At 50.8% G+C, this 27,466-nt stretch overlaps 14 protein-coding genes across 14 annotated transcripts in view; 7 read left to right on the top strand and 7 right to left on the bottom strand.

Moving 5' to 3' along the window:
- SNOG_07147 (hypothetical protein) overlaps positions 1–634 on the top strand; it is a gene marked incomplete at both ends in the record, with an annotated part of 1,213 nt that extends 579 nt beyond the window's left edge. Inside the window, one exon of the mRNA XM_001797447.1 lies at positions 146–634. Within this exon, the coding sequence (XP_001797499.1) occupies positions 146–634 (489 nt within the window). The remainder of the gene's footprint in view (positions 1–145) is intronic.
- A 961-nt stretch (positions 635–1,595) lies between these two features.
- On the top strand, positions 1,596–5,171 carry SNOG_07149 (hypothetical protein; the record flags this gene model as incomplete). The annotated part of the gene is made up of 4 exons (XM_001797448.1): positions 1,596–1,627; positions 1,685–2,582; positions 2,721–2,749; positions 2,795–5,171. The coding sequence occupies 4 exons, from the start codon at positions 1,596–1,598 to the stop codon at positions 5,169–5,171; spliced, it is 3,336 nt and encodes a 1,111-aa protein (XP_001797500.1).
- A 947-nt stretch (positions 5,172–6,118) lies between these two features.
- On the top strand, positions 6,119–6,838 carry SNOG_07150 (hypothetical protein). The gene is made up of 3 exons (XM_001797449.1): positions 6,119–6,325; positions 6,440–6,597; positions 6,662–6,838. The coding sequence occupies exons 1-3, from the start codon at positions 6,173–6,175 to the stop codon at positions 6,744–6,746; spliced, it is 396 nt and encodes a 131-aa protein (XP_001797501.1). The 5' UTR covers positions 6,119–6,172; the 3' UTR covers positions 6,747–6,838.
- A 1,084-nt stretch (positions 6,839–7,922) lies between these two features.
- Positions 7,923–9,652, top strand: SNOG_07151 (hypothetical protein; the record flags this gene model as incomplete). Its single annotated transcript, XM_001797450.1, has 5 exons — positions 7,923–8,132; positions 8,192–8,334; positions 8,434–8,563; positions 8,626–8,795; positions 8,854–9,652. The coding sequence occupies 5 exons, from the start codon at positions 7,923–7,925 to the stop codon at positions 9,650–9,652; spliced, it is 1,452 nt and encodes a 483-aa protein (XP_001797502.1).
- A 1,294-nt stretch (positions 9,653–10,946) lies between these two features.
- SNOG_07152 (hypothetical protein) lies at positions 10,947–13,443 on the top strand (the record flags this gene model as incomplete). Its single annotated transcript, XM_001797451.1, has 2 exons — positions 10,947–12,550; positions 12,573–13,443. The coding sequence occupies 2 exons, from the start codon at positions 10,947–10,949 to the stop codon at positions 13,441–13,443; spliced, it is 2,475 nt and encodes an 824-aa protein (XP_001797503.1).
- Positions 13,444–14,317: 874 nt separating this feature from the next.
- On the top strand, positions 14,318–15,832 carry SNOG_07153 (hypothetical protein; the record flags this gene model as incomplete). The annotated part of the gene is made up of 3 exons (XM_001797452.1): positions 14,318–14,352; positions 14,408–14,863; positions 14,911–15,832. The coding sequence occupies 3 exons, from the start codon at positions 14,318–14,320 to the stop codon at positions 15,830–15,832; spliced, it is 1,413 nt and encodes a 470-aa protein (XP_001797504.1).
- A 304-nt stretch (positions 15,833–16,136) lies between these two features.
- Positions 16,137–16,858, bottom strand: SNOG_20078 (hypothetical protein). Its single transcript, XM_001797453.1, has 3 exons — positions 16,599–16,858; positions 16,373–16,534; positions 16,137–16,314 (listed from the first exon to the last, which is right to left on the bottom strand). The coding sequence occupies exons 1-3, from the start codon at positions 16,776–16,778 to the stop codon at positions 16,303–16,305; spliced, it is 354 nt and encodes a 117-aa protein (XP_001797505.1). The 5' UTR covers positions 16,779–16,858; the 3' UTR covers positions 16,137–16,302.
- A 1,934-nt stretch (positions 16,859–18,792) lies between these two features.
- SNOG_07154 (hypothetical protein) lies at positions 18,793–19,310 on the bottom strand (the record flags this gene model as incomplete). Its single annotated transcript, XM_001797454.1, has 2 exons — positions 18,793–19,014; positions 19,071–19,310. 2 exons carry the CDS (start codon positions 19,308–19,310, stop codon positions 18,793–18,795), a joined length of 462 nt encoding a protein of 153 aa, XP_001797506.1.
- Positions 19,311–19,461: 151 nt separating this feature from the next.
- SNOG_07155 (hypothetical protein) lies at positions 19,462–19,761 on the bottom strand (the record flags this gene model as incomplete). The annotated part of the gene is made up of 2 exons (XM_001797455.1): positions 19,462–19,529; positions 19,719–19,761. The coding sequence occupies 2 exons, from the start codon at positions 19,759–19,761 to the stop codon at positions 19,462–19,464; spliced, it is 111 nt and encodes a 36-aa protein (XP_001797507.1).
- Positions 19,762–20,177: 416 nt separating this feature from the next.
- On the top strand, positions 20,178–20,382 carry SNOG_07156 (hypothetical protein; the record flags this gene model as incomplete). Its single annotated transcript, XM_001797456.1, has 2 exons — positions 20,178–20,211; positions 20,255–20,382. 2 exons carry the CDS (start codon positions 20,178–20,180, stop codon positions 20,380–20,382), a joined length of 162 nt encoding a protein of 53 aa, XP_001797508.1.
- A 54-nt stretch (positions 20,383–20,436) lies between these two features.
- On the bottom strand, positions 20,437–21,544 carry SNOG_07157 (hypothetical protein; the record flags this gene model as incomplete). Its single annotated transcript, XM_001797457.1, has 2 exons — positions 20,437–21,465; positions 21,527–21,544. The coding sequence occupies 2 exons, from the start codon at positions 21,542–21,544 to the stop codon at positions 20,437–20,439; spliced, it is 1,047 nt and encodes a 348-aa protein (XP_001797509.1).
- Positions 21,545–21,800: 256 nt separating this feature from the next.
- SNOG_07158 (hypothetical protein) lies at positions 21,801–22,067 on the bottom strand (the record flags this gene model as incomplete). The annotated part of the gene is made up of 2 exons (XM_001797458.1): positions 21,801–21,922; positions 22,025–22,067. 2 exons carry the CDS (start codon positions 22,065–22,067, stop codon positions 21,801–21,803), a joined length of 165 nt encoding a protein of 54 aa, XP_001797510.1.
- An 83-nt stretch (positions 22,068–22,150) lies between these two features.
- SNOG_07159 (hypothetical protein) lies at positions 22,151–24,483 on the bottom strand (the record flags this gene model as incomplete). The annotated part of the gene is made up of 6 exons (XM_001797459.1): positions 22,151–22,504; positions 22,542–22,729; positions 22,870–23,039; positions 23,144–23,358; positions 23,442–24,201; positions 24,254–24,483. The coding sequence occupies 6 exons, from the start codon at positions 24,481–24,483 to the stop codon at positions 22,151–22,153; spliced, it is 1,917 nt and encodes a 638-aa protein (XP_001797511.1).
- Positions 24,484–24,576: 93 nt separating this feature from the next.
- Positions 24,577–26,852, bottom strand: SNOG_07160 (hypothetical protein; the record flags this gene model as incomplete). Its single annotated transcript, XM_001797460.1, has 2 exons — positions 24,577–24,824; positions 25,196–26,852. 2 exons carry the CDS (start codon positions 26,850–26,852, stop codon positions 24,577–24,579), a joined length of 1,905 nt encoding a protein of 634 aa, XP_001797512.1.
- Between the last annotated feature and the right edge of the window lie 614 nt (positions 26,853–27,466).

A 27,466-nucleotide genomic window follows, 5' to 3' on the forward strand; every position in this document is an offset into this window, starting at 1 on the left:
GTATCGCGGAAGTCTTACATGACGGATCTCTCGTGGGAAGAAAGACGCAGAAGCTAGGTGCGAGGCTGCAGTCACAGAAGTCCTGCTGTTTGCTCCAAGCAATCCCGAACCGCTACAGACTCTGGCTTCGATACGGATATCACAGTTACGACACGACGATGCGAAAGCGGCGCTTGCCAGGAGTATGGAGCTATGGAAGGACTTGGACCCTGATGATCCAAAAGTACCAGACTTTTCCACCAGAATTAGCTTGTCTAGGTTGTTGATGGAGGCAGAGTTGGAAGACGAAGCGATCGAAGTGCTGGAGAGGCTCATTGGAGAAAATGATGGCAGTGTGGAGGCATGGTATCTGGGTGGATGGTGCTTACATCTGCTGTCTGGAAAGCAGAAGGCAAAGGGAGAGGACGACGTCGCAACGTCCCTTCTGCGCGCTAGCCGCGACTGGCTCGAGAACTGCCTCAAGCTATACACTCTGCTCGAGTATGAGGATGAGCGGCTCAAGGAGCACGCAGACGAGATTTTGAAGGAGCTAAACGACACGCTGGGTCCGTCAACTGGCGAGGAGGAGGAAGACTGGGAGGATGCAGGCGAAGACGACGACGACGAAGATGATGAAGAGATGGACGGCACTTGAGCTCTTGGAACATTGTTGTTCTCATTCTGTGGCACTGATTCGAGCAGCCGCCATTCATGTTTGCTGGATGCAGGTTGCCATGTGGCTCCGCGGACGTCGTCTCACAACATCGCACCGCCGCAGTACTTCCCAGCGGCTCATGTGGTGGAGGCTGCATCCTGAAATAAACCAACGATTCAAGGTCCGTTCTTGTGTCACCACGACTGGCGACGTCTCGGTACTTCTCGTCGGGACTAGATTGTTGCCGAGATGCCCAATGGATGGGTGGAGTTTGTGTGACGGTTTCCCTGCATATCGATAGCATTCTGTGTTGCACCCGTAGCTAGACCTGCCCTCTTTGTAATGGAAGATCTACAATGCGCCGGTCGACGGCACCGAGCGCACATCTTGTCCTGATTGCGACCACACGCGTGAAGGACTTGCTTTTGCAGCGCTCCAAATATTGGCTGTGGGCGCAGATGTGTGATTTGAGTTTGCGCAGTCCGGAAGCTCCGTAGGACGCCACGAGAGCCTCTTTCGTGTGGTAACTACATCCGGAGCGTCTTGCACGTATCGCCGTATTCCTCGCCGAGCATATGGAGCGGGCGGCCGATGGTGCATGAGTCGCGGTTACCCAAGAGAAGCGAAACAACGACCCCGTGCTTGGCGCAAACCAATGCTCGTCTTTGGGACGCCACGAATTGTCAAGTAACGCACCTCGAAGCCACCTCCAAAGCCAGTCCACCGATGTGATAGCTACGCCATCGCGCGCCCACGACGTCCGCCCATCGACCTGCGCCTTCCCGCAGTCTCTCCGTCCCTCGCGCCTGCCTGCTCCAACAGATGAATGAGCCGCCAAACCTCACCCCCCGCTCCTTCCTACTGCGATCGAGTACGTCGCAAGCCTGAAGCTGAAGGCTGACGCTGAGCCCCTCTCCTCTCTGCATCCGGGCATGCCCTGAGGACGGGCACGCGGCGCTGAATGATTTGGTACCTTCTGTACCCGTTGCGTGGGTAAGATAGCCTGTAGCTCCTCCACGAGACTCGACATTTGCTGAACGCCGCCTGCAGGACGACCGAGCCACCACGGCTATCTCCCTCGCACCCTCTGCGCCGGGCTTTCCAGGCACATGGCACTGCTACCGCGCGGCATTGGCTGCTCTCGCTCGTCCTGACCATCACCATCTCGGTGTTGCTCTGCTACCAAGCTGTGTTTCAGGCCGATAGCCCCGCCGCGGCCTCACTGCGGAACCTGCCCAAGCATGTCTGGACTTCGACGACGGAGATTGAAGGCGACCGCCCTGCCGATGTGGTGGTGCGCCAGGTTTGGGTGCATGGCGACTACATGAAGGCGATAGAGTTGCCTGTCTTGCGCGAAGCCATGCACGTGCAGGACGCTCTCATTGGCAGCGGCTTCGGGGATAGGGAGGAGGCTGCACAAACAATTGCTGCACGCGACAGCCCGGGCTGTCTTACGGCAGCAGCGGGCCAGAAGTGGGGATATCACTCGCCGTTGATGTACTGGGACTGCTCGCTGAGTGCTCTCGAGAGCGACCAAAACCTCCTGAACTCCATCAATTCGCGGGCGACGGCACATTCAGCTCTCAACCTGACTCTTCGGCCAAGCAGCTTGTTCGCAGGCAAGAAGTTTTACAACACCAAGCTGCGCGCAGCTGATGCTCTTGTCTTCACCGTATTCGACCAGACCAATGATGGCTTGGGAGATGTATGGGACGCGAGATCCCGCCTGCTGGCTGAGAGAATATCGCCGAACTGGACAGTCTTTCCTGAGAGTGGCCATGTCACCAACAGTCGGCTTTACGAATTCCACTTCCGACCAATGACCCTTATCGACGACCTAATTTTGGCCGCTTCCTACATTGTAACAGCAGCATATGTCATCTTGAAGATGATGCAGTTGCGCGCTGTCAAGAGTTGGTTCGGCTTACTTGTAACGATATGCGCAAAAGTAGGATTGTCTTTCCGACTCCGTCAACTCTGCTAACCGACTCGCAGATGACGATATGCATTATTGCGAGTTTTTCTTTATGTACATACCTTGGAATAAACTTGACGCACATACCCCGGCCCTGGTTCCCAGCTGTAGTTTTTTGTTTCGGGCTTGGGAATATGTACGTGTATCTCAACCTCGACATTACGAACAATGCTGACATGGTGCAGATTTCGTCTTATCAACGTTGTCCTAGAAACACCACCGGAGATGCCTCCACATCAGCGCATCGGGAATGCGCTGGGCGAGGTTGGTCACCTATCGCTTGCCGTTGCTTTCCAAAATCTTGCCCTGTTATATTTCTGCTCTCGGCTCGTCAGTCCCTGGGTCGCCGACTTCTGCGTCTTTGCAGCAGTCACACTAGTTTTCGATTTTGTATACCACCTCACATTCTTTGTCGCTGTTTTGAGTGTGGACGTCCAGAGAATGGAGCTTTCAGATTCCCTGGATCGCGTGGGTCTCAACCAAAAGACTAAAAAGACCCAACCGGAGCGCCAAACTTGGCTCGCTGCGTTACGCGAAGGTACTTTACCGCTGAGCACACGATTTGCTGGTAGTGCAGCCATCTTTTCCATCATATTGGCCATCAATTGGCACTTCTTCGACACGAATGACACATCGCTATCGCTTCAATCACTCCGTCGAAAGTTCGTGTCGAAAATCAAAAAGCGTAGCGTGGAGAGGACATGGAGTCCACCTCCCATCAATCAAGCCAGGACACCAGCAGATTGGCTTCGAATTCAAGATCACAATACCGCTCGGGAGCTGTTCGGGTTTATTAAACCCGGAGCACACAGCTTCGTCGCTCGTATTTACGACCCCCTTCTTGTGGTTTCCAAAGGAGCGTACGGCAGAGACCAGCCTCAACCGCCAACATCTCTCAGGGATGGCTTTCTGCGGTTTGCACAGGGTCACGCGTTTCCTGCGGCACTTATTGTCGTCTTCCTCATCGCCGGTGTCACTCTCTTCATGAACTATCTTCTTTGGACTGGGCTTCCTGAGACCATGGATGATACAAAAGATGAAGAGCCAATATTTTCAGTCAAGACACTGTCGACGCCGCAGACTCTCGATATCGTGCGCCTTGTGTCTTGTCCCAAAGGCCATCTGAGTAGCGTCTCCCTGGATCGTTCCACATCAGTGTGGCTGAATGGTCGCCGCGGATACATGCACACACTATTGCAAACAGCCAAGATTAACCCAAAGCTATGGCCTATCCAGGCTACTGCTATGGACGACAATGGCAAGTACCTCGCACTATGCACGGACACCGGCCAGATCGGCTTGTGGAGTATCAGCGCCTCACGCTTTACACATTTTACCAAGGTCGACACTCGCGGACATTCCCCCATCATGTTCTCCTTTGTCGGCGTTTGGCGCGGAGAGACCGAAGAATCACACATGATCGTCCTAACTCCCGACGGCCTCCTGACGGAATGGGACCTGTCTTCAGATACACAGTGGACCAAGCGGGTCTGCGCAAACACAATCATGTGTGCGACACTCTACAAACCACTCAAAGGGGCCACAAGCATTGTGTTTGTCACGAAGCCAGGAGAAGTCCACATCTCCTCACTGGTGGTGGATGGAAGTCCGGCGTCTGAAGTCGTTGCTGGGCTAGATCCAGGGCCACCCCCTGGCAGCAATCCTGCAAAGATCAAGTGTATTCAAGCAGTCCCAAGTCTAGGACTGATCTTCGCACTTCGCGATGAAGAAGCAGAGATATTCGACTTCAGCAGCAGGGCCCTCATACATTCTTTCCAGATCGGACACGTCAAGCCTCATTCTTTTCGAGTACTGCATGCATCTCGCCGGTCTTGTCGTTGTGGAAGTCCCACAGTGCACTCGCTCTCCGTCGCTTACTCAGAGCAATATACCGAACACATGATTATGCAGACTTTTACCCTCGACGACTGCTCAACGTCACAACTCTGCTTGGGGAAGCCATCAGACAGAGAAAAATTCAAGTGCAAAGGCCTGGACTGTGCAGTCGAGGCGGTTCAGTATGTGGAACCCGCTGGTGTCTGGGAGTCGATAAGCACGTCCAGCGTCATCGGTATCAGGAGGAATAATCCATCACCAACGCCATCATCGACCGCATCGGGCGTCGAGGATAGCCATTATACAGCCGACCCTGTAGTTCTTGCATCTGCGCTGAAGCAACGAGCTAGAAAACAAAGCGTCCCCAACCTCCCCAACAGATTTGGTGACCGCACATCAACACACCCTCTCAACAGCGATTCGGATGCTTGGGAAGCTTGGACACTATCATCAACAGGCGAATTCCGATCAAGACCACTTTGTCCCGATGATCCTGAAGACCTCATCGCTGCCTTCCAAGATGATCTCTTCGTCGCGTCTCCTGGGCCCATGACGCCACTTGGTAAGAGAAGTGTCGCCGTCGGCTTTGGCAACACCGTCAAAATCATCTCGCTCGGGAAAGAGGTATTCCAAGGCCTAACGACCGTCGAGAACGGGTCACTGGAAAACGGATTTGGATCGTACAGTGGGCGAACGCGGAGAGGCGTTCCGCGCAAAATACAGTAGGAGCATCGTTTCGAATTGGGCGTTTTGGGCGGATGTTTGCTTTGTTCAATATACCACGCGGAGCTTTTATGGTCGGGAATTTCTGGTTTTCCTTTCCATTGTATTTGTTGTTGTCGTTCGTACATAATTGTAGCTATAGTTATGCGAGACGCGTTAGGTCTGCGACATTTACTAGATCGATGAATACATCTGAATATACTTTTACTTTTTTCAATAATGGATGAATCTTCATTGTGATCTTTTCATGTTTGTTGTACAATTCACTGGTCGGAATAGGCGGAGTGCTTCGGCACCGAGTCGTCGATTACTAGAACCCTAATATTGGCTACGAGCTTGGAGGGATATCTATCATCGTCATATAGGACCTTGGAAGCAAGCTAGTTGCTCTTATCATTGTCGGTATGTCACCGGGTGTAAGCAGTATATTGAACTTGGTCGAAGATATAGCTAACCCGGTGCATGTGTAGGTTAATGGTGCCACGAACTGTGTCGGCTGTGACTGGATAACTGCCAATCCGAACCAGTTTCTACAATAATTCTTGTCTGTTACACTTTTTTGGCGTCGTTCCGGCTTAGCTAATTAACAAAGAGATGTGGTAGCCTAAAGTACTCATGAGTTTATGATGTTTACTAGCCTAGGCGCAAAGAAAGCCTATATAGATACTATTGGTGTTAAGTAGAGATAGGTTGTTGTTGTAGATAGCGCAGCTATCAGCGTGTAGTTTTTAGTTAGCTTAGCAAGTAAGGAGTAGGGCGTGTCGGCTAGCAGAAGCCGAGCGCAAAGCGAGAGAGGCTAGGAGTGGTACTGAGTAAGGAACGGGCCGACCTTGACGGTAGGTAATATTCGCACCAGATAAGACCGGTACATTAGTTTCTGAGCCGAGTTTAGTCGGAGCACATGTGTTTATTTGTCTTTCTTCTTCTTTCACAACTAAATAAAAAAGCTCATTTGCAAAGAGTTAATCCGCATTTGTACCGAACATTTCCATCAGTCGAGCGACATGACAAAGACAGCAATTTATACGGATAAGGCGCCCAAGCCGCGCCCAATCTACAACCAGGCTATTGTTGCCAATGGCTTTGTGTTTTGCTCTGGCCAACTACCCAAGGACATCAACGGTCGGCTTGTCGGAGGCACTGTCCAGAACCGGACGGTAAGCTCTCTCTCCTTCTCCCTCGCTTGACTCCTCTCTCTCCTTTCCCCTTCATGTCTTTCTTTGTCACGAAATTTCTTGGACCCGCGCTAAACGCTTACTGTCGAACCCCAGCGTCAATGCATCCGCAACCTCCAAGTCGTCCTAGAAGCCGCTGGCTCCTCGCTAGACGATGTCGTCGAGGTTAATGTATTCCTATCCCACATGGAGGATTTCGCCAAGATGAACGAGGTCTATGGAGAGTACTGGGGCAAGGTCAAACCATCGAGAACGTGCGTTGTTATCATTCTCCGTTTCGATTTCTTTCTTGTTGCTGACTAGCGTTGGACTTTGCAGATGCGTGGCCGTTAAAACACTTCCCGAACATACAGATGTTGAAATCAAATGCATAGGACTGGTTACGTCTAAGGCGAAATTGTAATGGCTCTGGATCACGTGGTGAAATGATGTAAAGTAGCGATACTAGAAGAGGGTCGTTGACTTTCTAGACTATCTTCATCTTGTCGACATCTGGTCTCTTTAATCCATTGGGTACCGTTTTTTTATTCTCAAATAGAGATCGAATACTCTTCTGATGATAATACCGGACGTATTCTCTGGACTATTTGATAGGTAAGAAGATCTTGGGTCATGGATGAACCTCTCAAGGATAAATTGTCGTTGAAAATTATCTTAGAAATGATGAGGGCCTGAGAATCTGTGTTACGTCACTTATAGGGCAACTTGGTTTAGGCGCCAAGTGTTCTCAACTTAGCCATTCCAAGGCCGCAGTATTTGCCCCCTACCTTCCATTTCCCTTCCAGTCGCGTGATCTCTACGTTCGCCAGTTGCATCACCAGCTTCTGTGAGATGTACCATGCCTTCGTCTTCACAGCTCGGTTCTGAGCAAAGGCCACAGATAGACGACTTTCTGGAGCTGTCCCAAAATCTTCGATACACCAGTGAACGTAGACTCAGGTGTCAATGATACATAACAAGAATATATTATCAGCCGACCCATTGGATAAACGCGTTCAGGAGGCTTTTTCAAGTATATCTCAGAATAGTGGGGAGGAAAATGCGGGATCGTCTGTGAACGGGTTCGATTTTCTACTATCATAGCAGGCATCACTCAGGCTAGATATAGGACCTTGTTATACCGTTTCTCTTATCTTCGTACAATTATCACTGACTTATGGCCACCTGTCTGTAGCTGAGCAATTCTGCGAACAAATGATGTTGGCGGTTTCGATTCGCTGGTCTGTCTAATCACAAACTACCTGGGTTCGGAAAGTACCCTTGGAAGTCGGTCGGGTTAGGGACCGATATCGAAATCGGCAGACGGTCGGCTCCCTCATCCGCGAACAGTTCCAATCCCAGGCCCCGCACTTTATCTTAGCCAAAGATAAGGGTCCCACACCTGTGCGACTTAGCTACCTAAATGATTAGTCTAAATCCAGTACTTAGCATGCTATCGGTTCTTTCCCGGTATTCTGGACTGGGTGAGCAATTGCTAGATAGATACTTTAAGATCACCTTGTCCTCGCAAGCATCCGCCTGACAGGTCGATATCCGATAAAACAGTCTTTCTCCATCTCAGCCTATCATCTCTGCACCTATGTCCCAGACTACGAACGCTGTCAGCGACATCAAGACAAAAGACCATGAAGCCACCCAGAATCACATCACGCCCGTCGATACGGTGCAGCATGGCGACGTAGAGAACTTGAAGCTGCCTGTTATGGACAAAGTGGATAAATTTGGTGCACACGCGAAGACAGATCCTCGAGAGATAAGACTTGTGAGGAAACTGGATTGGTACATCATGGTAAGTCGCGAAATCAGTTAGGCACTGACGACGATCTGACGAATTAACCTTTTTCGTAGCCTATTCTGTGGTTCATGTACACATTCAATTACCTCGACCGCAATGCCATTGTCAACGCGAGACTCAACAACCTCGAGGCAGATCTTGGCTTAAAAGGAACGCAATATAACACTTGCGTGTCCATTTTATTTGTCGGATACATGTAAGCTGGGTTCCTCTTCATCAAAAACTGAATGCAGAGCGCTGATCAACTGCCAACAATAAGAGCCGCACAAGTGCCGTGCAACATGTTATTGAACAGGTTTCGGATTTCCATCGTTATGGCGGGTTTTGCCTTTGCCTGGTCGCTTGTCAGTCTTTTGACGTTCTTGGCACACAACTACAGCAGCATGATGGTTTGTCGCTTTATTCTTGGTATTGTCGAGGCTCCGGTAGGTCTTCGCCTGTGTTCATTTTTTTTCGATTGCGCAATACCGTTAACATTTGCTATTAGTTTTACCCTGGAGCACTATATATCATCAGTTTGTTCTACACACGCAAGGAAATCGCTTTTAGGCTCGCTATCCTGACCACTGGCAATAATTTCTCCGGATCGTTCGCAGGCCTCATCGCGGTCGGCGTATTTCAGCTGGATAAGAAGCTTGGACTTGCTGGTTGGCAATGGTATGTGCGCCCGCACATCCCTCAAGCCTGAGTTTCCTGATAATTAACTTGATGACAGGCTATTCATCCTTCAAGGTGCTTTTTCGGCACTTACCGCGCTGATGGCCTTCTGGTTTCTCCCCGATGACCCATTGACCACCAGATGGCTTACCGAAGAGGAGAGGCAACTCGCCCATAACCGAATCCTCATCGATACGACCGATCTACAAGAAAGCACCAGCGTCTGGTCTGGTCTGCGAGACGCAGCTACTGACTGGCGTACCTGGGCGATGACTCTAATGTATAACCTCCACGTTTCCTCGCTTGGATTCCAGAACTTCATTCCCACCGTTATGTTGGGCCTCGGGTATAGCCGGACGGTCACACTGGCTTTGACGTGCCCGCCCTTCTTTCTCGCTGCCATAATAGGACTCATAATCGCCTGGACGTCGGGCCGCTGGAACGAGCGTACGTGGCATATTGTGATATGTAAAAGCATCGTTATCATCGGCTTCATCATCCCCCTCACCACAAGCAACTTCGCCGCGCGCCTATTCAGCATCTTCCTCTTTGTGGGCTTCAGTTTCGGCATCAACAATATCCTGCTGGGGTGGAGCAGTGCGACGCTTGGCCAGACCAATGAAAAAAAGTCCGTGGCGCTTGCCATTATCAACATGCTGGGCAACATGTCAAATGTTTATACGCCTTACCTGTGGCCGTCATCGGATTCGCCGCATTACAGGACTGCGTGGTATGCGAGTATCAGTTTCGCGGTGGGGGTGATTGCGGTCGCACTGTTCATGAAGTACTCTCTCAAGGCTCGAAACAAGAAGATAAGTATGCACGATGCGGAAGTGAAGAATCTCTATGTATATTAGCACAATTGTATTGAAGTACTGATTCTTCGTCAAACCCAGCTTAGAAATTTTGAGTGCAAGATTTTTGAGAAACACTGATAATTTGTGTAGATGTGATAGTTGCGACGCCGGGCATGAGAAGTGTTTGTTCTCTTAAGAGAAAGTAACTCTATTGGTAAATGAATGTAACAAGGGAAGCTTAAGGAGACATGGCAGGTCTAGTAACCGCAGGTTGTCGATTACGACAGAAAGTGATTCCGATTATTCAACAGCCTAGAGCTATACATAGTATCGCTTAGAAGTGATTGCGATGGCAAGGCCCTGCGTATCGTCTTAGGATGGGCTAGGCTGTCACTTGTTGCACCCTGGTCGCTTCCCATCGTAATTAACAAGATGTAGTAAGCTCGAACATGTTATGTTCGGTCATTTGCGACCGCTGACATCTGCACCCTGCCGAATCTGCGTCCAATGGTGACCAGAGAATTCTCAGCCTGATCGATGCATATTGCCCCGCCACACTGTAGCCGCTGGTGCATCAGCGTACGTCGCGCCTCTTTCCCTCTGTCACTCACCATTGCGTCGCTCTTCGTGATCTTATACATTCGATGTGTAGGTTCCTCTACAAAACATAACCCTGTCCTTCCACATTTGGCTCATTCGCATCGACCCCGATGGCCGTCTCAGCCTCGTCGAATACATCGACAATAAACCCATTCCACCTTATGGTATCTTGTCGCATACATGGCTACTAGCCAAAGACGAAGTTACGTTCAAGGACATGCAAGAACATCGTGGCTCAGAAAAGAAAGGATACGCTAAGATCACATTTTGCGTTGAGCAGGCGCAACGCAATGGTCTCAAGTTTTTCTGGGTGGATACCTGCTGCATCAACAAGACCAGCAGCGCAGATCTCTCAGAAGCGATCAACTCTATGTACACTTGGTACCGAAAATCATCAAGATGCTATGTGTACCTGTCCGACGTTTGTAACGATACTTCTGAAGGAGTTGATAAAGACGCACGAAGATGGAAAACGGCCTTCAAGAACAGCAGATGATTTACCCGGGGTTGGACACTGCAAGAACTTATTGCTCCTCCTTCCGTAGAATTCTTCTCAACCGAAGGAACGTATCTTGGTAACAGAGAGTCATTAGAGGAGACTATCCACGAGGTCACGAACATTGCGCTCCAGGCCTTGAGAGGCAAATCATTGGCCCAATTTAGCAGACAAGAACGTCTGTCATGGGCCGCAAACCGCAATACCGCAAGAGAAGAAGATGCAGCATATTGCTTACAGGGGCTGTTTGATGTCTTCATGTCACCTATCTATGGAGAAGGTCGGGAACATGCATTAGCTCGACTCATGGAGCAGATCGAAAAACAACCCGATACAGGAATTTCACGCTTGGAAGCTCAGCAGAAAAAGAAGGTCATGAGATCCCTGTGGTTTGAGCAGTTCCAAGTGCGGCATACGACCATCGAAACAGCACATGCTCAGACATGTAGATGGCTGTTATCGAATTGTCAATTCAGCGACTGGCTCAATCCTGAACATCTCACTCATCACCACGGAGTTTTGTGGATCAAAGGAAAGCCCGGCACGGGCAAATCTACCGTAATGAAATTTGCTCTAGCTCATGTACAGGAGACAATGAAGGATTCAGTAGTGATCCATTTCTTCTTCAATGCTAGAGGAGAGGAGATAGAAAGATCTACGGTTGGTACATATAGGGCGCTTCTGCTGCAGCTTCTCACTCGAATTCCAAAGCTCCAGTACCTGCTCGACCCATTAGTCGGATCAACCCTGACGCTCGGCGTTGAAGTTAAATGGGACTTGCAGTTACTTAAATCGATGCTGAAGAAAGCTATACAAACTCTAGACGCTACTCCTGTAGTTTGCTTCATCGATGCCCTTGACGAGTGCGAGGAACAGCAGATACGGGACATGCTTGCATTCTTTGAGCGTGTCAGTGAGCTGAGTCTATCACCTGGTACTCGCTTTCAACTCTGCTTTTCAAGTAGACATTATCCAAACATCACCATCAAGGCAGGACTGAGCCTCGTGCTTGAGAGACAAGAGGGACACGCCCAAGATATCGTCAAATACATACAAAGCGAATTGAAGATTGGGGAGAGTAAGATTGCCCGGCAAATTCAAGATGACCTTCAAAAGAAAGCCTCGGGGGTTTTCATGTGGGTCGTGCTAGTTGTCGGTATACTGAGACAGGAGTACGATCATGGCCATATACACACTTTGAGTCGTAGACTTAAGGAAATCCCTGCCGATCTGCACGAGTTGTTCAGGGATATATTGACACGCGACTCGCGCAACGAAACGGACCTGATTCTTTGTATCCAGTGGGTCCTCTACACGAAGCAGCCGTTGCGTCCAGCACAGCTATATTATGCCGTTCTTGCTGGTGTCGACCCTCATGCAGTCACGAGTTGGGACCCTGAAGAGAACTCGCAGGACGATATTAGCCGCTTTATACTCGATGCTTCTAAAGGCCTTACAGCTCTCGCGTCTAGAGCGAATATAGTCCAATTTATCCATGAGTCTGTTCGGGATTTCCTCCTAAATGAGGATGGCCTTGCGAGTATATGGCCTGCTTTGAAAACCAATCTCGAGGGTCAGAGTCACGAGCGGCTCAAACAGTGCTGTCTCGCCTACATGGGTGTTGGCGTCCATTTCGCAGCCATTCGAGGAAATTTGCGAACAACGTTCCTCCACGAAGTCCAGGTTTCGCGTGATTCTATACATAGCAGGTTTCCATTCCTGAGTTACGCAGTGCAGAATGTGCTCTATCACGCAAATCAAGCGGGAGCAGCTCATATCACGCAACAAGACTTTCTTAAGGATTTCCCATTCATTCTCTGGTCAGCACTTGATGGTCTTTTCGAATACAATCAGGCGCTGTGGTACGAGGATAACGTCATACAGTCTATACATCCTTGCATCCCGCAATTTGTCAAACCTTATCGAAGTCCATCCATCTGTCAGGTCATGTTTCGAAGTTGAACAAGGGCGGTATGGGACGCCGTTCCTTGCAGCCATGGCCACTGGAAGCAGAGAAGCGGTCTATGCGTTCATCAAAGCGCTCTCGGATGGCGGTCCTGGGGAAAACCAATGCCAGACGTTCAGACGTTACAACACGGACAATGATGGCCAATACACACTTCCTCAAGACTTCAGATTTCCGAAGCAGGGCAACGTAGTATTAGTTCTTGTAGAACACAAGAAGGATACTGTACTTGCTCTCGTGCTTCCGAACTGCAAAGTGGACGTCAATGCGAAAGACAATGCCGGACGAACGGCGGTGGTACTGGCAATACAACAAGGGTGCAAAAGTATAGTCGAGTTGCTTCTTAGCACTGGCAGGATCGATGTTAATACGAAAAACATTACGGGAAGGACTCCGCTGATGTGGGCGATACGACATGGGCGCAAGGATATGGTCGACTTGTTGCTCAATACTGGCAAGGTCGAGATCAACGCAGAGGATGCTTATGGATGGACGCCGCTGATGTGGGCAGTGCAGCAGGCTCGTAAGGATATAATTGAGCTGATTTTCAGCACTGACAAGAGCACTGACAAGGTTGACGTGAATGCAAAAAGTAAATCAGGATCTACAGCGGTGATGGAAGCGGCGGCGAACGGGTACAGTAGTATAGTTGCAATACTGCTTAGCACTGGTAAGGTGGACATTGGAGCGAGAAATGATCGAGGAGAATCAGCGCTAATGAAGGCGGAGAAGAATGGACACGGAGATATTGTTCAGATGCTGCAGTCTTACTGTTTCAGGGAAAAGTAGAATCATGCTACAAGCAGCAGATGCATACAACGCAGTAAAGTAATAACAGAAAGAGACTACAGAATAGGCCGTATACCCAAGACCTTAACACAGTAATAGGCAGTAGGTAGAAATCGACAGTACGATGGAGTGGACGATCACAACGTCCAGCAGCAGCAACTTTGACTGCAAATTGTCGCAACGGCAGGCTGCAGTCTTACACTACTGCTATAGTATAGTGTTGTAATGGTAATCCTATTCTAAAGCTAGAGTACTCCTAGAAATGTACATGCCGAATCGACATGTCCTCGACGATCTTTATACCTTGACCATTCCTATCCCAACCATTTGAAAGCTTCACCTACCAATGCAAAAAAAGATCGCGGTGCTCTTGATGTTGTTTAATAGCTCTGCGTAAATGACCCCCGTCTCGTCAACTTAATGCGGCTTTTTGACTCGTGTTTTGCCGCACTTAAGACGCTATTCAGGGCGTAACATCCCCGACAAGCCCGACAAGGCGTAATACTGGCAGGCACGATCTGCAACTGTGCCGCAACGTGATGACGAACCTGTGTCCGCCATCACCAAACCATTGGCCATTGTCGACCGCTCAGAAGCTTGGAAATTCCTTCTCTACTTAGTTGCCTGATTTATTTATCTAAATTTATACAGAATTTCGCGTGCGGAAAACCGTCAAAGCGGCTGCTTCTTCGCACCGACCCTAAACTCTCCGTCCTCAACGATGCACACCATGGCGATGTATTATGGCATCGTTTTTGGAGCAGTCGCTGCCGTCTATATGTCTCTTCAGTTACTACTCCGATATACGCATGACCGGCGAGAGCCTCGTTCGATTGAAACTTTAATTCCATTCGTAAGCCCGGTTATTGGCATGATGCGGAAGAAGACCAAATACTATGTCATGCTTCGGTACGTCGGCCTTCATTGCAAGTAATATCAACAATACTGACGGTGAAACTCATAGAGACAAGTTCAACCTTCCCATCTACACCCTACGGTTGCCCGGATCGCGCATCTATGTTGTCAATTCGCCCGCCCTCATGTCTGCGGTTCAAAAGCAATACAAAGCGCTCGCCTTTATGCCCTTGGTAGCTGATGCCTCTGTCAAAGTCTCTCGCTTCAGCAAGACAGCGAGCGATATCATCAACATGAATATCAATGGAGATGATGGTAACTGGGGATATGTCATGACATTTCACGATGCCATTCAACCTTCTTTAGCGCCTGGTACACATCTGGATGCCATGAACCGAATCATGCTTGGATTAGTTGCACAGACTTTCAATGGACTAAAAGAAGAAGCACCTACGACTGTGAAATTGTTCGACTGGGTTCAGCATCAAATCACGCTTGCTACCACGGGCTCTGTATACGGTCCCTCGAACCCATACAAAGATCCGAAATTCGAGGCCGCGTTCTGGTAAAGATGCTCGGTTGAATATTGCCACAATTACTAACCACTTACAGGACCTTCAAGTCAGGAATGTCGAACTTGATCATGGGATTAAACTCGACGGGCATCGCAAAAAAAGCCATCAACGCTATGAACGTCGGATCTATTGCTTTTGAAAAGTACTTCAGCGAAAACCACCATCATGACGGCTCTGAACATGTCCAGGCTCGATTCAACCACAGTACAGATCATCGCATTCCTCTCAACGATATCGCAAGGTCCGAATTCGCCAACGGAGTAGCTCTGCTGTCCAACACTGTGCCAAACACCTTTTGGCTGCTCTACCACCTCTACTCAGACCCAGATGTTCTCAAAAAATGCCGTCAGGAAGTATTAGCTGTGCTGACGGTTACCGAAAGCGCAGAAGGGAAAGCAACAAATATCCTCGACATATCGAAGCTGAAGACGTCCTGCCCAATCCTTCTCTCAACATACAAAGAAGTCCTCCGTCTCTATAGCACCGCAGTATCCGCACGCCTCGTAATGCAAGACCACATGCTAGACAACCAATACCTGCTGAAAAAAGGCAGCACGGTAATGATGCCAACCCCCGTCCAGCACCATAACTCCACAATATGGGGCTCTAATAGCAATACCTTCGACCACATGCGTTTCGCAGACCAGCGTCCTAGCCAAGCAGGCTTCCGTGCCTTCGGTGGCGGCACGACGTTGTGTCCAGGTCGCCATTTCGCTACTACGGAGATCCTGGCTTTTGCTGCGACTATGATCATGCAGTTTGATGTCAGACCGAAATCGACGAGATGGATGGAGGCGTCGGGGGATAGGGTGGAGTTTTGGGAGGCTACGCCGAGCCCGGATGAGAACTTTGAGGTGGAGATACGTTCGATTGAGGGTGAGGGGCGGGGTGGGAGGTGGGAATTTATTCTGTCGGACTCGGATGGGCCTATTGGGTTGAGTACTCAGGATTTGGCATAGTTTGTCACTGTAAGGGGGTAGGATATTGCATGCATGCATTATCTTGTTGTCGAGCGCGTTGTAAGAAGAGTATTATATCTTATTTAAGAGCTTAAAGAGCAGTCTATATCTTATATTTGTTAGAAGAGTCTATCTAGTGCTGTTATTAAGGCATTACGTAGACAGAGTAGTCTTAGTAGAGGCTTCGCAAAAGTAGTCCGCTAACACGTGTGGTCCGCTAACCTATAATGTACGTTATCTCTAATTACTCATGTCTAGCTACGCCTATAGATATTATCCTAACAACACTAAGTGGAGAGAACTATTCTTGTCTGCTAAGGTCTTTGATTATTCTATCTATACTGCCTCTAAGTACGTATCATAAGCATATAGATAGAGGAATAAATGCTGTAATTGCCAGAACACCTGCGTAGGCTTTTTTGTTTACTACTCTTTAAAACTAGAGAGGAAGTTGTGGATGTGGCAGCTAACTAGCACATTCGCTATAAGAGAGTGTATATTAGCTCGTGCTTATAATTATCTCAAGAAAGAAAAACTTACTAGTCCAGCGGTGCAAGGGTTGCAGTCAATCCCAGCGGATGCAATAGAGCAGCAGAGTTCGTGAGACTCCCCACCGGCGTTGCAGCATTTCGCACATTTTTTTTGTTTCTGAGCTTCATGAGCCGCTTGTTTGCCGTTCTTACAGAGATCGCTGCAGTCCTCCTATTACGGTATTAATATTACCTCAATGAGTTCAAAAGTAGATACAGGAAAGAAGAGTACGTACGGGAGTACACGATGTACAGCAGCATTGATCACCGGAAATACTTGCTCGGCAGCCTGAACCTCCTGGAGTATGGCAAATTGTTTGACGGCGGGCAAGGCCTAAGCCCTCAAACGTGAGGATTCCTTCGTTGGCGAAAGTAAGAGTAGCAAAGGCTACTGACAAGACCATAGTAAGCTTCATGTTGAAGAGAAAGAGGTAGTGATTGATCTAGTAGTTGCTAAAGCTGTTGTTTGATGTGCTGTTGCTGGATGCGCTGTTGTGGAATTCCAGGAGGGAGTTTGCATGATCTTATATAGAGTAGAGATTCAAGTCGTAGGGATGTCGCTGTTAACTTGCGGTGTCGTGGTCTGACGCTAGTCTATTTCGTTGCTGCCGACTTCGAAGCGACTAGGACCTCTGAGGACCCCCGAACAAAGGCCCTTCTCGTACAAGTATGAACCTTGTTGAGATAGCGTATAATCAGTGATGATCTAGAAAGTCACGCAAAGTTCGCAGGTGTACCTTGCTTGAGAGTCAGACCGGTAACAGGATCGTAACTGCATGAAGTTTGCGAGATCTAGGCGCGCATAGCCCAACAGATAGGCCCCTTTCCGATCGACATCCTTGTCTGTACACGCTCGCGGTACGCGTTGGGATTAGCAGAACACCTGCGCTTGTTCTAGCGACTGGCATATCTTCGGCTCTTTACGTTACCACTCTTTCCATTTATGTAGGTGAGTAGATGGAAAAGTCTTGGATATTCGGCGATTGCATACCAAGTACGTAGAATTCGCTGCGACGATCCACCAGGCAGTGCACTCCCAGCCCTGCGGCCGAAAACATACGGCCGAAAACGATGGAAGAAGGTCTAGATGTAGTAACGGACCGTTAAGAAGATGTCTACATACAAGAACGCGGTGTGATAAGTCCGCACGAACCCGACGTCCTGGTTGTCAGATTGCTAAATTAGGACTCCTACGGCTAGTAAGTTATTTTGAAAGCGGGAATAATTTCAATTTTCAAACTCTATTTTACATCTATACCCCCAGATCTGATTGTGCGCCCGTTTCAAACAGATGTATCCGCCTGATGTGGGCGATGCAGCGAACTCCCGGCCACGATCTCATTGGCGGCCATCGGGCCGGAGAAATGGCTCGGCTGTATCTGCTTGCGGCAGTGCACATGGTACCTATGTAGATCTTCTATTTGTGTAGTGCTTCCGTACCCTCTCAGATCTCCTTTGGTCGAGGAAAGCCTGGTGGTACCCTTCTATGCATCATAGTGTGGCTTCAAAGTTCTTTTCACGATCTCAAGACTTGGGCGACTCCCGAGGTCAGGTGTAGTGGCTAAGTACCTTTGACCAAGTACTTATCCTCCTTGTCTACCCATAGTACCCATACGAAAAGCGAGTAAACCTCGTCTTAGGTTTGACTCAGCAATTTGTTGTACAGTATTTGCAAGGCTGTTGATGTGAGAAACGGGGTACCTTCAGGCCGAATCATCCAGCTAAACCCTGTCAGCATTTTCTCTGCGAACCTTATTCTATTGTTCGCGTTCTCAGCGTGCACCCGGGCGTATCCAGATACGGGTTCCGGAATTGCCGGCAACGTTGTCAATGCTAGGCACGTTCTTTAACTACGCGCTTGCACCGGTCAGCGCTAGCCGTCAGTGTTGGAATGAACGTGCTTCCACCAGTCAGCGCTAGATGTCAGTATTAGTGTCAGTATCAGGGTAAACGTGTACCAACAGCTTCCACTTCGCCGTTCAAAGAATCTCTAAACTTCCGCTAAGATACAAGGCTGACTCTTAGTCAGCTTAGTGCTAAGTGCGAAAAGGAAAACAACGATAACTAGAAATGCATTCTGTTCGGTGATTTTTCTTGTTAATCTTGTACGAAGGAGGATAACTATAGAAGGGAGAGCTTAAATGTTCTAGTCTGAGCGCTGCTCAGGCGCCGCGATCAGTGCATCTAATCGCTTAGCTGAGATATTGACGATACCTGTGATCCGACACTAACAGATAAAAAAGCTGGCCCGTTCTGTCGAATGTAATAGCCGCGGGAGGAGAGGGGGGTGGGGGTCTAAGTCAACCTGGCTTGCTCCTGTCACCTAAGGGATGTTGATGTGATGTGGTAGCTATGGTATGCTTAGGAGCATTTTTCGATGCACCACCGATACTATGTGACCTGAGTTGAGCTTGTGCTATCTCTCCTGACCTAGACTGTCAGACGCGGAAGAGGACGAAGTACTAAGTGGCCTCGTGCTACGGTGCATAGAATAAGGTCGTATATAACTTCCTCGCGAACCAAAGCTTCAGCGTCCATGGCAGTCAAGGCTGCGGCGACGATGACTTGCAGGCCGAGACAGCCGTTGATGAAGAGAGTGGCGAGCTCGAAGCCGCGTTTGGCTTGGCCTTCGCGATGGCAGACGCGGTTGTACTGTTCGCATATCAGTCTTTTATGCCAGGCTCATGCATGAATGAATGTCAACATACAATCCCCACATTCGGCGCCGCCCGTCCGTCAAAATGTAAATGATTATGCGCATTCTCCGTATGCCCCTTCGCACTGTGAATACCGACCATGTGTCTAAAAGTATCAAGTTGCTGCATAGCGGCTGGCTCCAGTATCGTCGCGCAATTCACCATCGGCGTACGTCCCACCGCGCCATCTTTCTCCGGGTCATTCACATGTTCGCGACCCTGTGGACGCAGCGCTGAGGAGAGGAAGTTCATTCTCGATAAAATACACAACGCTTGAACGATGAAGATAAAAAAATGTTCGCAGAATCAGACAAGAAACGAAACGAAAAGATATGCATCCCATCACACTTTACAAGTGAGCTCCCCACCCATACTATCTTACCGAAAGACCGATCAAATCTACTCAGCTCCCATCGACCCGCCCACAGGACGGATTCAGCAGCTCCGGTGCCTTTCTCAGCCAGTTGCACCCTGCGGATCGCTTAGCACATTCCCATCGTTCTTTAAGCTGAGCATGTGCGCCAATCGACCAGCCTAGTAATCGATCGGTGGTGGGGTCTGCGCATGAGGCTGCTGACGGATTGGGAAAGGGAAGGGTTTAGATAGGGTTTTCGGGATGGGCCGTGGTGACTTGTCCTTCTCCCTCAGCACCACACCTACATTCGCATCGGATTGGAATCACGATTTCTGCGAAATTGCACATGTTGATGAGTGCTTCAGTTCGCTTGTAGAAGGGTGTCAGCAGCCAGCCTCCAGTCTTCCCTATCGCAGCGCACATTGGTTGGATGCTTCAGCTCAGCTAGCTAGCAAACGCCACTTGCTGGTCAGGGTTGCACGCATATAAAAGTGATCTTCGTCCGCGATCTGCGCCTCGCCGACTATTCAACAAATCAGCGAGCCTATGAGTAATCTTCCTTTCACGGCGATTATCTTAATTGCATGATCGGTCGCCTAGTCTTGTTCTTTAGCTTGTTCTCTTGTTGGCTTGTGACTTGTGTGTGTGGCATGGAGAGTCGGAATAAAGCATAGACTGTGAAGTTCAAGTCAGTCCAGCCGATAACACGTAGGATTAGCATATGAGCATGTGTAAACAAAGGCATATCAGTCTCGCTGAACAGAATGTGTCAATTCGAGCTTCCCTCATGCACAGCTCGTTCTAACCATGTGAGAAAATACAACTTGCTGAACAAATAAAGCATCCCACCTCAAGTTCGGTCTCACGCGGGACAAGAACACTCCAGCATCTCTACCCTCTCGGACCCCCATCATTGTCAAGCTCACGCTCGAGTATCCTCATGTCGTCACTCTCAAGAAACAGACTTAGATACTGCATGTCCTTTCGTGAAAACCAGTCTGCGGCAGTGGGGTTACCGAGCACCTAGCCCGCGGGTCCAGCCCCTACACCGTTGGTGTCCATTGGGCTACCCGCTGCGCCGCCATTTGCTGGCCGTCTCCTAGTACGTATGGCCTTCTTCCGCCTGTCTGCGGAAACACCTGCTTTCCCCCCTTCCGCAACGTCCACCATATTCAAATCGTCGTCGTCGGGCCGGTCGGCGTCATCGTCGCGATCTTCCCAGTATCTGCGTGTTTCGTCGAGTTCGGTAACGTCTGCTGGGCGGAGTCGTAACCACTTCATACGCGGGCCAGAGCGTGCGCGCTCGCTGACGCGGAAGCCGTAGATGCGAGGCTCGTAGATGCTGCCCGTGCCGAGACCGGGAGCGAGGTTGTGTGGTGCCACGCCGTTTATCGACGTGACGTTTGAAGGTGTGGTGTTGCGCGACTTGCCATCCGAGGTTTGGGCCTGCAATTGCGCCAGGGCGTCGATTGTCGCGGCTGCATTACTGCGGAGGCCGCCACCAATGTCGAGATCAGTAAAGGTCATGAAAAATAGCGAGGGGAAGGTCGTGCCGAAGAAGGCGCCGTCGACAGTCTGGAACCGCGAGTTGGGCGGGGTGTAAACATCGAGGCAGGAAGGGCAGAAGAGCTTGACAGTCTCGTGGCCAGGACTGTCGTTCAGTCCTACGGGGAGGACTTTACACGAGTTGCAGTGGACGCGCGGGCAGGTCCCAAAGTGTTGTAGTTCGTACTTTTCAGCCATTTGCTGGATGCCTGGTCGTGACGTGATGTAGCGCTGGTGTATGAGGCCGTAGAGCAGCTCGGCGGAGCTCTCTATCACACTAAGATCTGAGGCTATCCGCAGGTGTCTCCGGTCATTTGCTCTGCGATATCCTGGCGCTCGTTCGTCGCCCAGGTCGTCTTCATCCTCGTCCTCTTCCTCTTCTTCCTCGTCCTCCTCGTCGTCTTCTGGCTCAACGTCCAGTATCATTTCCAGCGCCTCTTTGTACATGGGCACCTGCGACTGCAGGCCTGTGAGGTTGAAGTCGTCCTCGATAAAGTCCTCTGACACCTTCGGCAAAGTATTCGTGGCCTAGCAGCCCGCAAAAGGACGCGATCCACGACTCGGTGACTTGTGAAGACGACGACATAGTGTCGGAGTCTTGCAAAAGCTGCGCCGCCAGGATTGAAGCAATCTTGAAGTTGCTGCGCGCAACAACAGCGCACGGCTATCGGATAGCGAGGGGCTCGAAAATGTGGATGTGGGGGTGCCCGAGTGCGATGCACACGAGAAGCTGCGGCCGGGGCGGGTTGTCGGAACCCTGGAAGTCGGTCTGGTTCGTGAAGCCACACGTGTGGCCCTGTCTATCGCATGTGTAGCGACGCAGAGAGCTACGGCGGGAGAGTTCAATGGATGTCGTAGTGCGAGTGACGAGAGTGGGGGAGGGGTCCTGAAGTGACGGGCAGGGTTTGTGTGCGCGAAATGTGTGTGAATGCGTCTATTTGGCCCCTGCAGAGGCTAGGTGAAGCTCGGGTAGGTAAGAGCGCGTGAAATGTGGGCTGGGTGTTGTGAAGGGCAGGTTCGAGCCTGGCTGACTTGGCGAACGCAAGCGCACGTGATCAAAACTCACCAACAACACCATCTGCAAGCGGCGTGCCCCATGACACAGACATAATTGAGTTTCGATGGCTTCAGAGCACGCAGGGCCGAGGTCAGAATGAATCTACGAATGGTATCAAAATCCGCCCAATGTCTTTCAGAACAAATCCCGCATGATCCTCGCCAATTCATCATTCTCCTGCCCAAAAGCATGCGCAAACTCTCCATTCGGCGGCATCTCGGATGAGGAGGCTCCAAATCCACTTAGATTGAAAGCTCCTCCTGCAGCCTCGAATAGCGTCGTGAGATCACTCGCCATGCCATGTGGCGTGTCGAGCTTGTTACCATTGCGGCCATTCGAGAAGAGCGCCATCTCATCGACCTGATGGCCCGCCAAACCTGCCATTGCAACGGCCGCCGACGAATGAGCGTCCGAAGTCTCGTCGTGGTGGATCATGAGACCAAGTCTTGGCCCGACTTCCTTGAGTGTTTTGATTGTCTTCCACAAGCGCTTGGAGACGTAAGAATTCGACGACAGTCCTCCGAACAAGCTCGAGCGCCATGTAGAACTCGTCGCGAGAAGGCTGGCTGAACTCAGCTGGTGCGTGCGCAACAGCGAGGAACAGGACGGCTAATGCCGAGATCAGGAAGTAGTTGAACATGGTCTGCTGAGATCGGTAGATGTCTGATGTCTGGTTGATGTAGGTCAATATGTCGAATGGTGTTCCTTCGCAACCTTTACTACCACGTGCGCGAATTCGAGGTTCTCCATGATAGTTAGTCGCTGGTGTGCAGAACTGGACGGGTAGATGAGTATTCCGCATTTGGTTCGCTCCGCAGGTAGAGAACCACTTGCAGACGATGTATGGCGCGCACTGGTGGGTCTGTGGTGTCTACCGCTTTCTGGATGTATAAACTTCAAAGTCTCTGGTATCGATCGATGCCAATTCAGAACCTGGAAGTCGAGAAACGAGATGTCTTCTTTGTTGATTTTCTCTTGAGATGCCACATCGGCTACCGACTTCCAGACCTTGGAACCGATGATGCTGTAAGAGATCATACAATTAAGGTACGGAGAGGACTCGTGAGAAGATACATCCTGCTGGATTTAGCACGACTGTCATCGCAATTCCACAGGACTATTGCTTACCGGCTTTGGCAGGTTGGGATCGATGTCTGCATCCTGCAGAGCAAACGGCATACCAGTCCCAAAGCTCCACCGTCGGTCAAGGACGTAAATGCACCAAAATGTTCGTATCGCCGCAGCTTGCTCGTCTGGGTCTGCAAAGAGCGTCGCATACGTCTCACGACGATGTAACCCCAGTTCCAAACAGTGGCGCGCAGCCAGCCCAATGACCCTCCAAGCTAATGCCTCGTCGTCCTTTGTGAAGTGGTACATAGCCTGGAAAGATCAGTCGAGCTTCTTCAAACGGGTGGATTGTACCTACAGTCAAAGCCAGGAGATTGATGCCATGGAGACCAACAGGTTCAGACAACGTCCGCTCCACAACCTTGTGCACATTGTCAAAGAGCTTCTCTCCCAGGACATCTTTCCCGCCTCCCTCCAAGACCAAGGTTATGGCCAGTATGAGCTTCATTATGCTAGTCTGTTCGTCCATGATGGCATCAGAACCGGGCGCAGCGCCCTGCATAAGCCCATGCCGAGCAGCAGCTTCGACAAACGTGTACAGCATCTCGGTGTAATGCAGCACTTTATCGATTTCCAGTATGGGGTACATGACGCCCATCTCATCATGCCACACGTGTACCAAGCGCAGTGCTTCGTGTTTGGACAGATTCCAGATTGGATCCTTGTCAGCATGTAGGGGGGCTCTCAATAACCGGGAAGCAGACCCAGGCGGAGAGGCCCTTGGAGTTACGTCGTGTGTAATGACCCCTTCGTCTTCAGTCTCGTCGTGCGCAGTTATGCCCATGGTCTTCAGGCTCGACCTGGCCACCCCAAGATTGAACGCGCTCGACGTCGGGCCATGGAAGCGAGGGAACTTGCTGAGCGACTTGGTCCGCGATCGCGCTGACGGAGGAAGCATCGGCGTTGGCTGGTAGTCGCCGCCATTGAAAGGGGTGCCAATCGAGCCGTTGGTGTGGCTTTGCACGTCGACCTGGGTTCGGAGGCTGGAGAGATTGTTGTAGAGGTCGTCGACTTGCTGCTGGAGCGCGGTAAGATGCGCTGACATCTGCTTGAACTCACTGCATCGTGGTCAGCCGCATTATTAAGGTTTGCACTATCGGGACCACGAACTCGGACTCCTTGAAGTTGTTGCAGCAGTTGGGCGCATATTGGCATTCGAGATTGAGGTTGCCGCACCGCTGGCAGGGTGTCTGCCCGTTGCATTTGATCTTGCGGCGCTTGCATTCGTTGCTATTCTGCTTTAGCCCCCGTGCTGCTTTGCAGACTGCAGCAAGTGCGCATATCCTACCATGCAATCGAAATGTAGCGGTTGCGCTTCGCCCGTGGTTGCGCCGACCCATCATCACTCTTCCGCTTCGCATTGCTGCTAGAGTCGCCGGGAGGACTCATCGTGTCGCTGGCATGGCGATCGCGTCTATTCGGAGACGTCGCACTCATCTTCGCTCTGACCAGGGTGCAGCCTCGGCCACAATGTGTGGAGAAGCAAAGTGGTAGATAGGAAGCTCCGTGGTAGCAGGCTCGAGCGCGCAATCGGCGAAAGAAGTGACCCACTGATCTGTGCGGCGGTTTGCGGGGAAGGAACGACCACTACCCCAGATGATTCGTTGAGACCCCTTTGATGCATCCAATGGCATCTCCACTGATTTCCATCGCCTGATTTCCATCGCCTGATTTCCATCGCCTGATTTCCATCGCCTGAGTAGCTTCCACAATCGGCATACATGCTTTCAGGAGAGACAGGTAAAATACTTGCGAGAGATCATGACAATCCCCGAGGTCGTTCAATAGAGTCATTCAATCAAGTCAACATGACATTGCATGCAACGACCTCGGAACTTTCAATAGCTGCATCACTTTCCACAATTGAGAATCATGCTTTCAGGCCAGCAAAGTCAAACAGATATAATACTCCCGAAAAGTCGTCACAACCCTCTGGCTTCCTACAATAGAGCCAACAAGATATCAAACCCTCCCCCTCAACCACCCTAATCCATCAGTTCTTAATCCCCTCCCTCAACACCCCCAAAACCTGCACAGCCCTCCCCACCGCACCCTCCACAGCTCTCCTCATACTCTCCCTAACATCCTTGACCCTCTTCCCACTCTGCCGAATCCTATACGCGCCCACAATCGCCAACAGCACCGCAAGCGCCCTCATCGCCCTCATCTTCCTCTGATTCCACAGGCCCTTTTTCGTATACTCGATGTTCCAATCCGCCCACTTGGGCCACATGCACCTGCGCCAAAAGTCCACCTGCGTATACGGATACACAGTGCTATTCCAGCCGTTTTCCGTGTAATACCAGCTGGAGCAGCCGCTCTGCCAGACGGTATCTTTGAGCGCGTGTTGGATTTCACTTGTGAAGCGCTGCTCCGCGGACTTCTTCACATCCACGGTGGACACGTCGCCGGCGAGAATCAGCCGGATGAAGCGCAGGCTGTACGCGACCATGTTTTCGCTCGCCATGACGACCGAACTGTGCCCGGTCGCTGTGTTGGGCCCGAAGATTAGGAAGAAGTTGGGGAATCCGTCCATGGCGGTGCCTTGGTAGGCTTGCGCGCCGCCGCGCTCGTCCATCAGGGTGACCAGGTCGGTGTTGTTCTTCCCGACGACTTTGAGGGGATGCAGCCAGCGTGTAGTGTCGAAGCCGTTGGCGAGCACGATGATGTCGGCGGGGACTTCGCGCTCGGGGTAGTCTTCTGGATTGATGTTTTTGGGGTATGTGGCGCCGGGGCCGATGACGACGCCGGTTTCTGTCACGCGGTTAAGGGGTTGTGTTGTGAGGTCGATTTTCTCGTCGTTGAGGCTCTTGAGCCAGCGCTTGTCGAAGATGCGGCGCTTGCAGCCGACACCGTAGTCGGGGGTCATGATGGCGTGGTACTTTTCCGGGACGAGTTTGCGCATGTGCTTCAGGACTTGTTCCTCATATACCTTCCTGCTCTTTTCGGCATACGGCGTGTTGGGGAATAGCTGGAGGAACTGGAGCTCTGCCGTCGCAAATATGAAGAAGCGCAGGAATTCCTTTGCACCGGGAATGTTCTTCATCAACTTGGGTCCATTCTTCTCCCACCACTCGTCGCCTCCTGGTGTAGCCGTGCTCGGAACCACCCACGGCGGCGAGCGCATGAGCTGCGTGACTTTCTTCGCATTGTACGGCGCGTTCGGTAATCGAGGAACCAGCTGTGCAGAACTACAACCCGTGCCCACAACAACGACGTTCTTATCCGTGAAGTCGACCGTCTCATCCCATCTCGCCGAATGGAACATCTTCCCCTTGAAATTCTCGATCCCCTTGATGTCATCCGGCCATCCCTTCGGTTCCACAAGTCCTCCAACACAGCTAACCACCACCTTCGCCTTGACGATTTCCGTCTCCGAGTATACAGCCGCTTCGCCCTTCTCTTGCACCACCTTCGCGCGGTCTTTGGCGGACAAGTCCCCCATACCCGCCGTCATGCGGCGGATCGTGACCTGCCACAGCTGCTCCTCCTCCAGCCATCTGCACTCCTCGATATCCGTGTTGAGTTCAATCTTATCCGTGATCTTGAACCTCTCGCAGACCTGATGATAGTACCTCACAATCTCCTTCCCCGGCGGGTGAAACGACGTCCAACCGGGATTCTGCGCGAACGAAAACGAATAAAAGGCCGCTGGGACGTCGCTGTGGTTATCATTAGCTCTTGTCCCTCCAACTCTTGCCCTCTGCATAGCTTGACATGGAACTGCCGCAACCTACCAAGCAACCCCAGGATACCGATTAATCCACCACGTCCCCCCAATCCCCGCCTGCCGATCAAACACACGAAACTGATCGAACCCAAGCTGCTGCTTCAACTGACACGCCATGGCAATGCCCGACGCGCCCGCGCCCACAATGACGACGGGATAATAAGTGTACGCATCCTTCTCATACCCATTCACTCTGCGGATCGTTTCGTGAATCATCCTGACTTGACTCCGTGGTGGTTAGAAGCAGTCGACAAGGACGCAAGGCGAAGAGTGTGGAGTAGGGAGTATTGTGGGGAAGGGAAGCCAGGGTCCCAAGTTAGGTTTCTTGACCTCAGCTTGCGGGTGGACTCCATGTGACGCCCTGTGCCCATTTCACCAATCGGAGAAAAAAAAAAGACGTCTTGGAGATGCCGCGGCTGCATGTGGATAGCAAGAATCCATGGCGCGCAGACGATCGCGTGTAGACTGCGTCAAAGCTACCTATGACATCTTTGCCTCGGTATCTTGGTGGCAAGCGTCACGTCGCACAACTTGACTCAACTCGACTCGACTCGACTCGGGGATCTTGGCCCTTGCTCACATATCTGCCTTCG

This window comes from Parastagonospora nodorum (genome assembly GCF_000146915.1).
Source record: "Parastagonospora nodorum SN15 chromosome Unknown scaffold_10, whole genome shotgun sequence".
Taxonomy (NCBI): Eukaryota; Fungi; Ascomycota; class Dothideomycetes; order Pleosporales; family Phaeosphaeriaceae; genus Parastagonospora; species Parastagonospora nodorum.

Coding starts and splice junctions, on each gene's coding strand:
- SNOG_07150 (XM_001797449.1), top strand. CDS start 6,173: ATGACAAAGACAGCAATTTATACGGATAAGGCGCCCAAGCCGCGCCCA. Junction 6,326..6,439: donor GCACTGTCCAGAACCGGACG/GTAAGCTCTCTC, acceptor GTCGAACCCCAG/CGTCAATGCATCCGCAACCT. Junction 6,598..6,661: donor AAGGTCAAACCATCGAGAAC/GTGCGTTGTTAT, acceptor TGGACTTTGCAG/ATGCGTGGCCGTTAAAACAC.
- SNOG_20078 (XM_001797453.1), bottom strand. CDS start 16,778: ATGAAGCTTACTATGGTCTTGTCAGTAGCCTTTGCTACTCTTACTTTC. Junction 16,535..16,598: donor GCTGTACATCGTGTACTCCC/GTACGTACTCTT, acceptor ATACCGTAATAG/GAGGACTGCAGCGATCTCTG.